We start from the raw sequence: 16,611 nt of genomic DNA on the forward strand, positions 1-16,611 counted from the left end.
GTCTCTAGGAGCTATGATTCTGAGAGATGGAACCCAAGATCCAGGATGGGAAGATGTGCAGATTCCTTTCAGTAATGTCAACTCTGGAGCCCATCCTGTCAACTTCAACCAATCTGTCCAAGGAGAGAAGATTCTACCTACTTCTCATCCCATATTTCCAGTTCAGGTGGGGCACTATGCAATTTTCTACCTGATGAAGATGCAATGAATTGCATTTCTGTGTGGTTCAGACTCACACAGAAGAGGTGGACCCAAAAGAATATCGGTGCTCCATTCCTATTAATATTTGTGACTGACAGCCAGTGATGGTGGCACATGCCTTTAATCCCAGTATGCTCTACTTGGGAGGCACAGGTGGATTTCTGTGAGTTTGAGTAGAGAAAGTTCCAGCACAGCCAGGCCAACACAGAGAAGCTCTGTTTAAAAAACAAAATAGATTTGGGGTGATCCAGGAATGGTAGTGCATACGTTTAATCCAAGACCCTGTAGTCCTGGAGGCAGAGGCAGGCAGATCTTTGAGTTCAAGGCCAGCCTGGTCTACAAGGCAAGTTTAAGACTTGGGGTGAGTCTTTCCCCCACCCCCTCCCTTAGCCTTTCCCCAGGTCTTATTTTTTTGCATTCTTGGCTTTCTTAGAGAGAATGACAACTTTCATCTCTTCAAAGACACAAACGGTTATGCCCTAGGAGACAGGTCATAGGGTAATACTCAAGAGAGAGGCTATGTGTTCCACATTGGTGGCATTATTCATGTCTAATCTTGGGAGCTCACATGTTATCAAGCCTGAGTCTTTTTCTTTCAGTAACTGCCTAAATATCCTGAGTTCTTTCTCATCTAGCTTCCTCAGAGATCACTGTTGTGTGTAGTTGTAGTAGAGGGTGGGTGATATGCTTTTCATCATAGGGCTCAGGCTTTGGTGGACAGTAGATTCCTTTGGTAACACAGTGTGCAATGTGGGAGGCTGGGCAGGCTCAGCAGAGGATCTTGAAAACTCCCAACTCAAATGACTGAACTCAGTCATATGAACAACCTTCTCCCATTCTTGGACACACCAAGCCAAACCCACCTCACAGCGACAGTTCTCTGCAGCTCTCACCCTTAGGCACCTGTGTGTCACTAGGATATAGAATCTGGGACACTTCAGCAGACGGATCCTCAGTTTCCTAAACAACATCCAGCGCAGACTACCATTTAACGTTCTGCCCTCTGAATGCTCTTGGTTGGAGAACTATACTCAAAAAAGTAACAAATATGATTCCAGGACCACTTTTTAGATCTGTTCCACTTGGTGCCCATTAATAACATGTAAAGTTTTGGCATTAAAAGTTAACTCTAATAAGGGGATTGATATGTAAAATAAGATTGCTTCTAAATTAAAAAAAAAAAAGTTAACTCTAGGGCTGGAGAGATGGCTCAGCAGTGAAAGGCTAGGCTCATAACCAAAAAGTAACTTTAGCCAGGCAGTGGTGGTACATGCCTTTAATCCTAGTACTTGGCAAGCAGAGGCAGACAGATCTCTATGAAGACCAGACTTGGCCTTGAGTTCACAGAGAGTTCCAGACCATCTAGGGCTGGGATATACTGAGGAACTCTGTCTCAAGAATGAAATAAGAATACAAAGGAACTCAAAGGCTAGCAAAATGACTCAGTGGATAATGATGCTTGTTGCTGTCACTGATGACCCAAGTTCGATTCATGGGACTTACTTATACAGTGGACAGAGACCTGATGCCTGGAAGTTGTCCTCTGACCTCCACACACATGCATATATAGAATAAAAATAAAACACTGAAAGTTATGTCCAACACGTGACCTAGATGTAGATAAGAAAACCCTAGTAAGATCAGCAATAAGACCATGGCTCAGAGGGTAAAGGCCATTTGTCACAGAAGCCTGGTGACTCGAGTTCGATCCCTGGAATCCATGTAAAAAGGCATGGAAGGACAGAGTCTATTCCACAAAAGTGTTCTGATCTTCACATATGCAACATGGCATGTGTACATACGCAGAAAAAATTAAAAATGCCAATCAAGGGGCAGTTTAAAACAGGCTAAGGATCTGAATAGAAATCCCTTCAAAGTAGTTACACAGATGGGCGGCCGTGAACACACGCAAATCCTGGTTATGTTGCCAGCCACCATGGGACACATTTGGTTCCTCATCAGGCACTAGCCCAATCTGTTTGATGGCTAAACAGTCTTACATTTCTTCTTATGAGTCTGCAATGTGGCCTTTGATGGCAGAACAATTTGGCAATCCTAAGATATGCCCTATTTTTGGGGCTAGAGAGATGGCTCAGCAGGTATGATCATTGGTTGCTCTTCCAAAGACCTGGGTTCAATTCCCAGCACCCACATGGCGGCTCACATCTGTTTGTAACTCAGGTTCTAGTGGACCTGACACCCCGATATAGACATAGAGGCAAAACACCAATGCACATAAAAAAATATCTCTTTTGGTTTTTGTCTGATACCTATAAAATTGGTTGTTTTGGCTAATCTGGTTTCCTACAACCCTTGTTTTGTGGCATAAACTAAACAATTGAAGAGATCTCATATAGAGAGTTTAAAGACTCAAGGGAAGATTGAAATTGCCCCCCCAGTCCCCTCTCACCCTAATCAGGATGGCAGTCACCCAGAAAAAGAATGACTAATGAAGATCCAGGGGAAGGGAGTCCTTATTCACTGCTGGTGGAAGCATAAATTGATGCAGCTACCTCAGAAATCTGTGTGAAGGTTCCTCCAAATATGCATATGCTGTATGATGTGTCACCATGACAGTAACTAAAGCCATCCCCAAGGCTGCGCCTCCTCTTTGGGAAATAGAAACCACAGCCCCGCCTCTTCTAGGCCATCATGAGCACCAAGTGAATTCATTCAAGTGGCCAACAGGAGGCCTGCTGCGAGGCGTCACAGACTATTTATCTTGAGACAGAATCTTTGTAATTTTAGCTGACCTAGAACTTGCTATGTAGACCAGACTGACCTTGAATTCAGATCTGCTGGTCTCTGCCTCCCAATCCAAGCATTGGGATTGAAGGTATACACTACCATGACTGGCTCATCACTTGGCTCTTGAATGATACTTGCTACTTAGAGATGACACCTGCTTCTTTCCTCAAAAACAATAAAAATGAGTTAATGATCCACTTAAGTTTGCAGGTATGAAGGGTGAGGTATGGGCCTTAAAACAACTACCTGGGTAACTTGGAAACAACCTAGATGTCCCTCAGCTGAAGAATGGATAAAGGAATGTGGTACATTTACACAATGAGTACTATTCAGCAGTAAACAAACTACTATTTGGGGCTGGAGAGATGGGTCAGAGATTAAAAGCACTGACCACCCTTCCAGAGGACACAGGTTCAATTCCCAGGATCCACATAGCAGCTAACAACTTTCTGTAACTCCAAGATCTGACAACTTCAAACAGACATACATGCAGACAAAACACCAATGGACATAAACTAAAATGAAATTTACTTAAAAAACAAACTACTTAGTATCTGAAATGCATGATGCAGGAGATAATAGAGTGCCTTTTTTTTTTAAAAAATAAGATTATGATATCACCAAAAAGGCCAAGAAATTTTGTGTTAGTGCTAGAGATGATTGGAGTCAGAGCCTCATGCATGCTAAGTACATAAAACCACATACAACTAGTAGGGATTGAAGCCAAGCCTCATGTGTGCTGTGCATATACAAGCACTAGAGATTGAAGCCAGGATGTCATGGCTATGCACACACTACCTACCGCCAGAAACCAAGGCATCATGCGTGACATGCACACACTACCAGAGACTGAAGCCAGGGTCCCATACATGCTAAGTACACTGAAGTCAGAGCCTCTTGCATGCTTTCTCTATACAACCGCTAGGGGTCATCAATGTCTGGGAAGCACAGAGATCGACAGAACCTGGAAAACATGAGCAGACAGCCGACAGTTTTGAGGAGCAGGAGTCATTTCGAGAGTCTTAAAGCTGGCCTGGAAGTTACAGAGATCCACCTGCCTCCACCTCCCTAATCTGGGGTTAAAGGAGTGTACCACCACTGTTGGGTTCAAATTTCTCCAACGGTAGGAACAGGACAAGCAAAACCAGAGGTTCTCAACCTGTGGCTCAGGAGCTCTCTTAGGGTCAAATGACCCTATCGCAGGGGTTACATATCACATGTCCTGAATGTCATATATTTCCATTACAATTCATAACAGTAGCAAAATTACAGTTCTGAAGTTGCAATCAAAACAGTTTTGTGGTTGGGAGTCACCACAGCAAGAGGAGTTAGCTGTATTAAAGGGTGCATCCTTAGGAGGGTTGAGAAACGCTGGCCAAAATGAATCCAATTCTCTCCCTCTTCATTCTAAAAATAACAATAAAATAATTAAAGGGCACTAATATGTAAAGCTCCCTTGGGTGGGGAAGGGGTGGGGGTCAGAAGGGCAGAGGCCGGTGGGGTGGCTCAGCAGGTAAAGGGTGCTTTTCACCAAGTCAGACGAACCGACTCTCATGGTGGAGAGAGAGGCCTTGGCAGTGTTGGTGCATGCCTTAATGCTGGTAGCTAGTACTGGGGAGGCAAGAGATTTCATACAGAGTAAGTTCCAGGATAGTCAGGAATGTTACACAGAGAAACCCTGTCTGCAAAAACAAACAAAAACAAGACAAAACAAAACAAAAAACCAAAAAAAAAAAAAAAAAAAAAAACTCCATAAGAAAACAAACAAAAAACAAACCAAATCACATAGAACTACAAACACCTGGACTAACCAACCAACTAAAGAGGCTCAATGACCTGGACTGGTAAACTTGAGACATAGGATGAAGAATACTTTTCATAGTCCTACTAATCCATAAAGGCACCCGGCTAGATCAATTTAGTACAATAAGCAGAAGATTGAGCAACTCAAACGACTGTAACTTCCAAGTGTCTTTAAAGTCATCATGGACAGAATTAAGGATTGTGGGGATGTGTATTTTTTGACACCAAGCCGAGAGTGTCTTCAGTGCTGTAATAAACATGGCTGTTGTGGTCCCTGGGAAGAGCATCCCCTACTTGAGTAGACAGGTACCACCCGGTTATAGGATTGGGCAATACAGATAACTTCTAAGTGCCAGCATCAGGACACCCAGCCTCATTAAAGCAGCAAAGACCATTTAGGACTTGATCAATGACACATGGGTTCGTTTAAGCCATTGGGAGGCTCTGCACCCTTGGAAGACACCCAGCTGTCAATCAGCAGAAACACCACGCCCAGCTGGGCAGCTTGCCTCTGGCCAGGATGCTCAGCACCTGCTAAGGGGCCTGGAAAATAGGATGGGCCAAGGATAGGGAGAGCCCTTGACACCCTTACGTCTGCTGCTTTCAAAGATGCACACTGAAAGGTGATCCCAACCTAACCATCATTTAAATAGAAGCTAACAGAAACAAATGCCCTTCACCGCGGCTTCTCCATAGCCAATGAGGGACACTCCTCCAAAGAACCGATAACCACCGAACATTGAAGTTTATGTGTTTGTCAAATGCTTGCTGAAGGTAGTAGTTCACACCTGTGATCCCAGGAACTTGGGGGTGGTGGGTTGATGGGGATGGCGGGTGGGTGCTCTGAGTTTTACAGTAAGATCTTTTCTTTAAAAGCCAAAACAAACCGATGAAATCAAAACAAAGACAAATGAAAACACAACAAACCCCTAGGAGGCTAGAAGACGTAGGCTTTTTCTAGGTATCTCTCTATAGGAAGAATGTTGACAAGGTTATTAAGAAAAAAAAAAAAAAGCTGGGTGTGGTGGCGCTCGCCTTTAATCTCCGCACTTGGGAGGCAGAGACAGGTGGATCTCTTCGAGTTCCACAGCCAGGTTAATCTACATAGAGACACACCAATCTCAAAAAAAATATTAGCATAGTTGAAATGGTTATATTTTTATTAAAAAATATGAAAACCAAAAAAGCTAAATAGGAACAACAAATCTCCCAACCATTGGGTGAATTCAGTCTGTGAAGTCTAAGCATTAAGCATTATATTCACTATATATATATATATATATATATATATACATATATATATATACATACATACATACATATATATATGTATCACCCCCTGCATTCCCTCTGAAGGGCCGAAGAAACAGGAGATCCTCGGGGAAATGCTTTAGCAGGGTGGAAGGCAAAGAATTCTACTTGTTAGAATGGTAGGACAGCAAAGTCTTCTCCCAGGAAGGGACTCTTTGCTGGCTTTTTGTTTGTTGTTTGCTTTTATTTTTTGCAGGAGAAGGATTTTCCAGTACCCCACTTAATTTCACATAAGCAAAATTTCACATTAGTAAAAAATAAAATTTTGCCCTTCATCCAGGGTTCACAACTTATGCGCTGAGAAGTCAAGTGATTTATATGACTTTATATCTTGGGTTAAAGAACATTCCAGATTTCTTAGTAGGTAAGGCTGGACGTCATCAACCACCCGGCCTCTCCTACCAGGACACACAGTTAAGAAAACAGATTCAGCTGAGACTCTTTTCTGGAAATCTGGGGAGGGATAGTGGTGGAGCGTGGAGGACTTCAAGCTGCCGAGGCGGCTTTCTGCAGAGTGAAAAGTCTAAAACCAAACCAAACCAAAACCAAAAACACCAAAAACCAAACAGCAGCAGCAGCAACAACAGCTTCTCTTTACCTTGCATTTCCACAACCATTCCTGCCTTCCCAGGCACACTCGTCCCCAAGTGGCAGGGATAATTTGATAGAAGCGGTGAAAGCTGCAGGGCTCAGCCGGTAAGGGTGCCTACGACCATGCCCGAGGACCTAAGCTTGACCCTCAGAACTCACATCGTGAGAGGGGAGAAGCGTGTCTCGCATGCTGTCCCCTGACCTCCACATGCGTGCATGCACATGGAAAATAAAGAATGCAGGGCTTCAAACCTCGTTTAGATTGGTTAACTCCCCACTTGCATGTTTTCTCACTTGGCAACCGCAACAGTCCTCCAGTTCATAGAGCACCCTCCCGGACCATAAGTCACAGTAACTCGTGAGCCCCCCAGTTAACCCAGCAACATCCCACACTCGCACAAAATGTGGCCCGGACATCATCTTGCTCCCAGCCAGCTGCATCCAGGTCTGGGAAGAGACAGAGCCCTCCCTAAGCGACCCCACCATCCAGGATTTTATGGAAAACAAACTTGGGGGGGATATTCTCTCCCCTCAGACAGCGGCGGGGTGGTGGTGGTGGGGGAGTGGGTCGTGCAAGTTAGCTGGCCTCAGAGAGGCAATGGCAACCCACAGACCCGGTTGGAATTAAGGTAGAAGTCACCCAGGAGCTTACCTTCAAGCACAGAGCCTACTTCCTGCAAACTGGCAACCACTGCAGGAGAGAAGCTCCACACCCGGGTGGGGTGGTGACAGCCTTTGAGGCGTCTCAGGCCAGCAGGTGCTTAATGCCCATTGGCTGCAAATTCTGACTGGCCTTTCCTGAGTAGACCCGGAACAGCTGTGCTGGAGGGCGAACATTTGCACCCTCCCACCTCTCACCCAGCAGCTGCTCAGGAGAAGGTTCATTTACCTCACCCACCCCACCCCACCCCTATTAGATTGGACTTTTATTATTTTTAAGATTTTAAAAAAATTATGTGTATGCATGGAGGCCAGAAGACGGCGTGGGATCCCTTGGGGTTGTAATAATTTGGGTGCTGAGGGGCCAAGCTTAAGTCCTCCTCTGCTAGACCCATGGCTCACGGCTCGTAACCACGGATCTATTTGTCCAGATGGAGACTCATTCTTACGAGCGAGCTGCAGAACCTGGGATATTCATAAACCCCACCTGGTGTTTCTGAGCAGCATATTTTCGGGGTCCTCGCCTTATTAAAAAACTGTAGCCTGGGAGTAGTGCTTAGCATTTATATTTTTAAAAAAATTTACTAGAAGCTGACATAATCCCGTGTATGTATGAAGAACAAAATGACATTAAGTATATTCGTCATGAGATGACTAATTAAGCTAAATATCATTTTTGAATACATATGTTCTGGGGGTGAATTTGACATTTATCTTTAGTAATTTTTGAAATCCTTTTTGGGTTGGCAGGGGTTTCAAGAAAAGGTTTCTCTGTGTAATCCCGGCTGTCCTGGAACTCACTTGGTAGACCTGGATTGTCTTGAATACAGGGACCTGCCTGCTTCTGCCTCCTGAGTCCTGGGATGTGTATGTTTGTGTATGTGTGCATACGTCTGTGTGTGTGTGTGTGTGTGTGTGTGTGTGTGTATACTTGAATATGCATGTACAGACCAGTGGTCAACTTTGGGTGTCATTCACCAGGTGCTGTTTATTTTATTTTATTCTTTTTTTCTTTTTTGAGACAGGGTTTCTCTGTATTGCTTTGAAGCCTGTCCTGGAACTAGCTCTGTAGACCAGGCTTGTCTTGAACTTACAGAGATCCGCCTGCCTCTGCCTCCTGAGTGCGGGGACTAAAGATGTGCACCACTAATGCCCAGCTGTTTATTTTTTTAAAGAATTTATTTACTTTTTATTTTATGTGTATGACTGTATTCTGCCTGCATGTATGTCTGTACTGTGTGTGTGTGTGTGTGTGCGCACACGTGCACGTGCAAGAGCATGGTTCTCAGGGAGGTCAGAAGAGGGCAGCAAATCCCCTGAAATTGGAGTCATGGGTTGCTGTGATCTGCCACATGGGTGATGGATCTGAAACCCTCTGCAAGAACAGTACAGTGAGTACTCTTAACCACTGAGCCATACTTCCATCCCCCAGTTTCTTTTAATGACAGCATCTCTGGCTGGTTTGGAGGACACAACCCCCTCCTTTTTAATTTGTGGGTTATGGGGCTTGAACTTGGGTCCTCTGGCTTGCACAGCGAGCACTATACAGGTTGACCCATTTCTAGGGACCCTACAATAGACTGTTCTTAGTTTTTAAAAATTTACATTTGATTAGCATGTTTTTGTTTGTGCACATGTATGTGAGTGTGTGCATGCATGCAGGTGAGTATGTATGTCAGAGGACAGTTTGTGGGATTTGATTCTCTCCTTCTACCATGTGAGACCCAGGGATTGAACTCAGGCCATCAGGTTTGACAGCAAGCACCTTTACCCATTAAGCCGTCTTGCCAGTCTGAATTATACCTGGATATGGTTGCTTCCTTGTGTAGCAGACCCCCTACTTGCTTGAAACATTCACCCTCTCCCTTCAAATTCCTTTCTCCCCAGCCTCTGCTAACTACACTTTGCTCTGAGTCCAACTGTCTTGGTGACATGCAGTGTTTGTCTTTCTGTACCTATCGTACATTGAGTATCACGTTTTCTATTAACAGTTCATCCATGTTGCTGCAAATAACAGGATTCCTTCCTTTGTAATGGCGGGTACTATTCTGGTATGCGCACGTACCGCGGTTTATTTATCCACCTGCCTGCTGGTGGATACTTAGGATAATGCCTCTTGTCTATTGTGACTAATGCTTCACTATTAGCATACAAGATATTGTAGTATATCATTACATCATGAAAACGTTTAATGTTTATTTATGTGTATATGTATGTGCCTGCACTAGCGTGTGCATACTATGTGAATGCAGGTGCCTATGGAAGCCGGAAGACGGTGTCAAACAAACACCAGAACTGGAGATAAAAGCGGTAGTGAGACTCCCAACTTGCACCCGGTCAAGAGTGGGAAATGCCCTTTACCCCTGAGTCACTACTCTGGCCCTCCCCATCCTTACCGAGCACAGTGCATTTTAGTAGATTCTCTCCTTCCCCTTTGCCACCCCACCCTGTTGTGAGAGGCCAATTATCTTGACTTAATCATTCCACACCGAATTTATAGAACATCACGATCGTGCTGTGCACACTGACCATAACGACATCTGATGTCTCTAATATGCTAATAGCAGTTTGACCGCAACACAGCAAATGAACTAAAAACAAACAAAAACCAATAAAAATAAGGAAAAAAACCCCACTTAAATTATTTAGCTAAAATTGTAAAAGCTTTCTGTATGTCCTTATGTGTTGTGCAGGGTCATGGGATGAGTGTATTGTGTGTTCTGGTTTGAGAAGGGGCTGGGGTTCCTGGAACCCACATAGGGTGTCTCACAATCACCTGGAACTCCAGCTCCCGGGGGAACGGGCCGCCACCTTCTGGCTTCTGTAGGCATTCGTGTATACAAACCCACACACTGACTACAAACTAGATTGATTTATAACAAGGAAGCCAGTTGGGCTGAGTGGTAGCATGCTAGCCTAGCATCCATGAAGCCTCAGGTTTGATCCCCAGCATCTCATAAAACCAGGCAAGGTAGGGCAGACCTGTAATCCCAGCACTTGGTTGATGGAAGGAAGGAGATCAGAAGTTGTTCAAGGCCAGCCTGGTCTAAGTGGACTCCTTTGACATGTTATTATTCATCCATTGGTTGGTTATGTGTGTGTGCATGCCATGCGTGCACATGGAGGTCAGAGGTCAACTTGATGGGAGTCATTTCTCTCCTTCCACTACGTGAATCCTGGGGATGGAACTCAGCTCATCAGGTGGTAAGCCCTTTGACCCACTGAGCCATCTTGCTGGCCCAGACACCTCTACTAAAAAAGCATAATTGCTAGTAGATCAGTGTCTATCCTGGTCATCACCAGAGAGGATTCCTCTGTCAGCTGATGAAGAGACCTTTGCCAAACATTAAGGAGAGAGAGAGACAGACAGAGAGAGAGACAGAGAGCGCCCAAATTGGAGATCTCCATGGGATCCCTGATGGAAGAGCTCAGGGGACCCCTTGGGATTGTAGGAGCCAGAGGGGTCAAGGACACCAGGAGAACATGGCCAATCAATTAAGCAGGGCTCATAGGGGCTCACAGAGACTGAAGCAGCAGTCTCTGAGCCTGCATGGATCTGTGCTAGGTCCTTTGCATATATGCTATGGTTGTTAGCTTGCTGATTTTTGCAGGACTCCTAACAGTAGGATGTGGGGTGTCTCTGACTCTTTTGCCTACTCTTGGGATCCTTTTCTTCCTACTCAATGGCCTCATCCAGTCTCAGTAAGTGTATGCGCCTACTCTTGCTATAACTTGTTCTGCCAGGTCAGGTTGCTCCTCCTGGGAGGCCTGCTCTTTTCTGAAGGGAGAGCAAGGGAGGGGGACTGAGGAGTAGAAGGAGAGGAAGCTGCAGTTAGGATGAGAGGAGAATTGGGAAAAAAAATGAAGGAAGAAAAATAACCGTACATCATTTTACTGTGGCCGTTCACGATCCAGGATCAACCCCTGGTGCCTGTCCCGGGATATATGGTACTAGATCTTATCTGTACATGTTCTTTATCTGTACACCAGTATGTAGGAAGGGTCCTCAAAGACTAGAAGTTACTCCATGATACAGCTGCACTACTTCTCAGCACATACCCACACCTGTGACCTTGGGCCTCAGGAGGCTGAGAGGCAGGAAGATGACGAGTTTGAGGCCAGGAGGCACTTTAACCTTCACTCCCCTGGCCCCACCTGCCCAGGCCCCTCCGCAGCCCCTCGATGGAGTTCAGCTGCCCTCAGTGGCGTGGATGCACAGGTGGATCCCACACAGTTATGCCTCACGTTCGTAGAAGCCCTCAGCCTCTGTGACTCTTATGTCCTGCGTCTCTCTGCGTGACACGGCTCTGCCTGTCTGTGTCTTCTGCTTTTTTTTGTCTTTCTCCCTATGTGTCTATGTCTCTGCCTCATGTGTGTCTTTGTCTCCTCATGTCTTCCCATTTTTTTTGTTGTTCTATATGTCTCTTTATCTCTGTCAGTCTCTATATGTCTCTGCCTGTGTAGCTCTGTATCTGTCTCTCTGTCCTTCTTAAACACAAAAGGTGTCACTTCCCTTGGGAATTTCCTATGGCAACCAGCTTTTAAACAAGGACCAGGTTCCTTCCTTCTGAGTGGTGCATGTTGCTGGGCAACCGGTTGAGGGACACTTGTCCATGCTGCATCACTGTAGAATTTAATTTAGTTCTCCCAGCACCCCAGGAGGCGAAACAGAGATTTCCCAACCCTCCTAACCCCTTGGTCCCAATTTAGCATCTGATTATAGTGACAGTCCCTAACTCAGAGGGGGCTGTGGAGGCCATGCCCGCACCAAGCTCCTGAACAAACTGGCCTGCTCCACACAAAGAAGGGCCTGCACATCAGCAGCTGCTTCCCATTTAAATTAGAAACAATTCATCCGGAGGGTCTTTGGATGTTTGCCTCCATGGCATCTTAAAGCATTAAGAGTTCCAGTCTTGTACGATCTTCAGACGGCCATCCTCTATCTCTGGGCCCTTTAGTCTTGTGTACACGTCCACCTTTTCATTAGACTTCTTCTTCCTGGGGAGGGCACAGAACAAGGCTTGGTATCTTACATTTAAGATTCCTTTGCAGTGACTACAGCCAGGATTTCTGCATCTTCTTAGAATCCCCCATGACAGCACCCCTTACCAGCAGGAAGTAGTTTGGAAAGAACGACGCCCAAATTCCCAAATATTGTCTATAAATGTTTGTTTTCATTTAAATGGACTTGGTTATAAAAAAAATTAAATAAATAAATAAAAAAAGATTCCTTTGCAGAGGGAGCAGGAGGAGAGCAGGGAAGGGGGACTGGGATTGGAATGTAAAAAAATAAGTTAATAAAGAAAATGTTAAAAGAAAATAAAAGGTTCCTTTGCAATCCCAGAAAAGCCAGGAAAACTCTAGTACAGAAAGTTGCCACGTAGGAGACCAACCTGAAGCTAGGACTTTAAACAAAGAGCAACCTGGCTCTGTCTTGACCATTGTAGTGATGCAAGCCTTTAAGCCTAGCACCCCCAGGAGGAAGGGGCTGGAGGATCTCTATGAATCTGAGGCCAGTCTGGTCTACATTAAGAAGCTATGTCAACAAACAAACAGTTCTGGGCCTGGAGTCCTGCGCTGTGACTCACCTGCTTGGGATACATAGTAAGCAGTCCCCATTCCTTCCCCCCATAGCCCTGGTGAAGCAGGGCTGACCTGAGTGGCCAGCAGAATAAAGCAGGTGTGTGGGGTATACATTGGAAGGGAGAAAGGTCTGTCGACACCTTCTGGCTCGTTGCCTACGTGTGTCCTATGAGGAAGTCTGTCTCTTTTCTAACTCCATATCTGTGTGTCTCTCTATGAATGGCTCTGCAGCTTTGGTCTCTGTATGTCTGTCTGCAAATGACGCTGTGTCTCTGTGTCTCTGCCTGTCCCCTATCTCTGTGCCACCCATTAGGTGTCTCTGTCTCCCTCTGTCTTTTTCTGTGTGTTGTATTTTATGTGTCTCTGTTCAGCTCTCTGCAGCTCTCTTCATTTCTGTGCATCTCTTTCTGTCTGTGTGTGCCCTTGTGAGTCTACACACGTGTCTCTCTCTGTCCCCATTTTTCTAGATGCATCTACACAGCCTCTGTATGCCTCGTCTCCATGTGGATGTCTCTCTGTGGATGAGACTTTTTCCCATGTATCTCTGTGTCCCTGTCTCCATGTTTGTCTCCCTGTGCATGTTTCTGTCTCTTCCCCATCCGTGCATCTTCCTCCACACATCTGTGCATCCTATCTCCACTTGCCTCCTTCTGTGTCTCTCTAGATGTCTGTCTTTCTATGTCTGCCTCCACATTTCTCTGTTAAACATGTTTTTCTCTTTGTCTCTTTGGTTCTGCGACTTTTGCATCTTTGTGTTTCTCTGCCTCGGTGTTTCTCCCTTGGTCTGTCTGTCTGTCTGTCTGCATGTCTCTCTGTGTCCACATGTCTGTCTCTCTATGTTCCTGGGCATCTCCCTTGTCATGCATTCTGGAAGGAACTTGCTAATGTCACGATGACACCTGCGCCCATAGCCACCCCTGGATGACAACATGCCAGTGTGCAGTGTCTCACATGCACATCCCCCCAAATATTCCTGAAATCTCATGGATGAAGAACCAACCCAAATTCTAAAAGCAGATGAGGTTATTCACAGTCACACGACTGGTGAGCAACATAAATAAAAATAATAATAAAAGTCTACAACTTGAGCCAGGCGTTGGTGGTGCACGCCTTTAATCCCAGCACTCGGGAGGCTGAGGCAGGTGGATCTCTGTGAGTTCGAGCCCAGCCTGGTCTGCAGAGTGAGTTTCAGGACAGCCTCCAAAGCTCAGAGAAACCCTGTCTCGAAAAACCTAGGGAAAAAAAAGCCTACAACTTGGAGAGGAATAAAGGGGAAGTGCATGTTGGTATTTGCCATATAACCCTGGCACTCAGGTGCCTGAGGCAGGGGGATGATGAGTTTGAAGCCAGCCAGGGCTAGATAGAAACAAAAGGGTCAAAAGCGTAAAATAAAATGAAGAAAGTAGAAAGGCAAGGATGGGAGGCAAAAACACAGCCATCAGGGTGACTCAGGTCCCTCTCCCGTCAGACCAGAGGCCGGTCCGAAAGGCACACGGAGGGGACTCCCGTGGTAACCCTCACTCCGCACAGGGAGCTTTGAGTTGTGTTTGTGCACAGGAAGCCTCCCAAGGTCTAAAGATACAGACCTTTAGAGTCAGTCGTCTAGAGAGCTCACTAGAGAACCGGAGAGAAGCAGGAGGTCCGAGGCTCTGCCTTCTTCAGCTGGCAGTGGGCACCTGCCTGTCTTGGAGCTCTCAGTTCATCCTAGGATTGGGAATTGGCCTCATGCCTGACCTGACATCAGAACAGGGTGACACACGGAACCCCTGGGTGTACGGGGACTCAGGGAGGCAGCTATATAGATCCCTGAGGGTATACCTCCCTGGGGATCCCGGCCACAGGTGAATTAAATGGATGGCATTAAACACTATTTTGTGACAAATTGGTATACCAGCTCTTTGCATTTTAAGGTTAAAAAAAAAAAAAAAAACCAAAACACTAAAGCTCTTCTCAGATGCTACAGACTCTCCAGTACTCTTCTTAGGAGACAAGGTTCTCATAGAACTTACAGAATGACATTTTCCATATTCCTATGGTACAAGAATGCCAGGCTCAAGGTCAGTATGCCATCGAGTCTGATGACATTCTTGCTCAGGTCCAAGTGCATCAGCTTCTTGTGGCTACGGAGCATGGATGCCATCGCATGGCAAGAGCTGGAGGTGAAGCTGCACTCTTCCAGCCTGCGGGACGGAAACAGACAGGGGAGAAAGAAATGTACATGCCCTGCTGCCTGAGGATTCAGCTCTCAGAGTGCACAGCCCCAGATCACACTACAGCCGAGCCACGATGCAAGTCCCTGGCAAGCTTCAGGCTCAGCGAGAGTTCTTGCCTACAGGGCTGGAGAGTTCGTTCAGTGGTTAAAAGCTCCAGAGAAAAATTGCTGTGTGTTGGAAATAATATGCCAGCATGTAAAAGGGGTGCTTATAGCTGCTTGCTACAGTCCCTTCTGAAGGGAGGAGGGGCTCACAAAGTCAGGTAAGAAACTGAAACTTGCAAGGCCCAGAAAGTCCCCCAAACTTACAAGACTCACAAGGTCCCTCCCTCTGCTTGTTATAAACAAATAACTGCTGAGGAGACTCTCCAGTGGGGTTGTCTACGAGTTGTGCATGCTGCTCTAGAAAAGAGTCTTTTAGGCGTGGTCTGCAATACTGGATAGCCGCCAGAAAGTATGTTGCTAACCACTTCAAGGTAAAACCAGACTCCTGAGTGGAAGGAACAATCTAGGAGGGCACCCTGAGAGAATGTAAAGTAGAAGTACACTGGCCTCACACGAGAAAATGAAGGAGACTCACTCTAGAATTAACACGTTGCAGTCCGCATTTGCCAGAGCATCACAGAGCAGGATGACCCCATTGTCCCCTAGCTTATTACAACTCAGGTCCAGACTTCTGAGGCTTTTATTGTTCTTGAGAGCTGATGCCATATATTCACAGCAAGCTGAAGTCAAAAAACACTGCCTTAGCCTGTAAGGAAACAACAGCCGGAACACGCTTGGACAGTAGTCACTGCTTCCATGTTTTTTGGCAAATATGATGCCTTTATTAACCTCTTAGAGAACATGGTAGGGGGAGAAAGGAAGGTCTGAAGATGGGGAGGAAATCTGTGGAAATGTAGAGAGACACAGAGACAGAGATGGAGACAGAGAGACAGACAGACAGGCACACACACATACACAGAGAGAGAGGAGAAGGAGGAGGAGGGGGAGGGGGGAGGGGAAGGCATTTGAGGGAGAGGGGGAGGCATTCTGGTCCACAGCATCAGTGTGACAGCAAGAGGACATTATCCCTAAGGCAGGAAGCCGGGTCTCACAGATCATTCTGCTCCGAGAGGCATAGCATTACTCAGAGCATAGGAGAGGGGGAGTTGAGCTCAACAGCTAGCATAGCAGGGAGTGTGAAGGTACCTGGAACCTGCAGCAGCTAGTCACATCCACAGACAAGGGCAGCGGCGGGGGGTGAGGGGGTGGGGGGAGGTAGAGAGATATGCATGTGTGTATTCAGCTTACTTTCTCAGAGAGGGAGGGAGGGAGAGGAAGGGAGAGAGGGAGGGAGAGAGGGAGAGAGGGAGAGAGAGAGGGAGAGAGAGGTGCATGCTTGTATCCAGCCCACTCTGCTTGCTTTCACAGTCCAGGACTGAAGCCAAGGGAATGGTGACGCCCACCTTCAGCCCGAGTCTCCCACACCAGTGAACACATTTGAGGCAATATCCCACAGA

The 16,611-nt window shown here is 46.1% G+C and overlaps 1 protein-coding gene across 1 annotated transcript in view; it reads right to left on the reverse strand.

The window, feature by feature from the left end:
- Window positions 1-12,212: 12,212 nt before the first annotated feature.
- Nlrp8 (NLR family pyrin domain containing 8) overlaps window positions 12,213-16,611 on the reverse strand; it is a 33,352-nt gene continuing 28,953 nt past the window's right edge. Inside the window, exons 6-8 of the mRNA XM_051207109.1 lie at window positions 15,690-15,860; window positions 14,907-15,077; window positions 12,213-12,312 (exon numbers count right to left, since the gene is read on the reverse strand). Of these exons, the coding sequence (XP_051063066.1) occupies window positions 12,213-12,312; window positions 14,907-15,077; window positions 15,690-15,860 (442 nt within the window). The remainder of the gene's footprint in view (window positions 12,313-14,906; window positions 15,078-15,689; window positions 15,861-16,611) is intronic.

This window comes from Phodopus roborovskii, unplaced genomic scaffold (genome assembly GCF_943737965.1).
Source record: "Phodopus roborovskii unplaced genomic scaffold, PHOROB, whole genome shotgun sequence".
NCBI classification, from domain to species: Eukaryota; Metazoa; Chordata; class Mammalia; order Rodentia; family Cricetidae; genus Phodopus; species Phodopus roborovskii.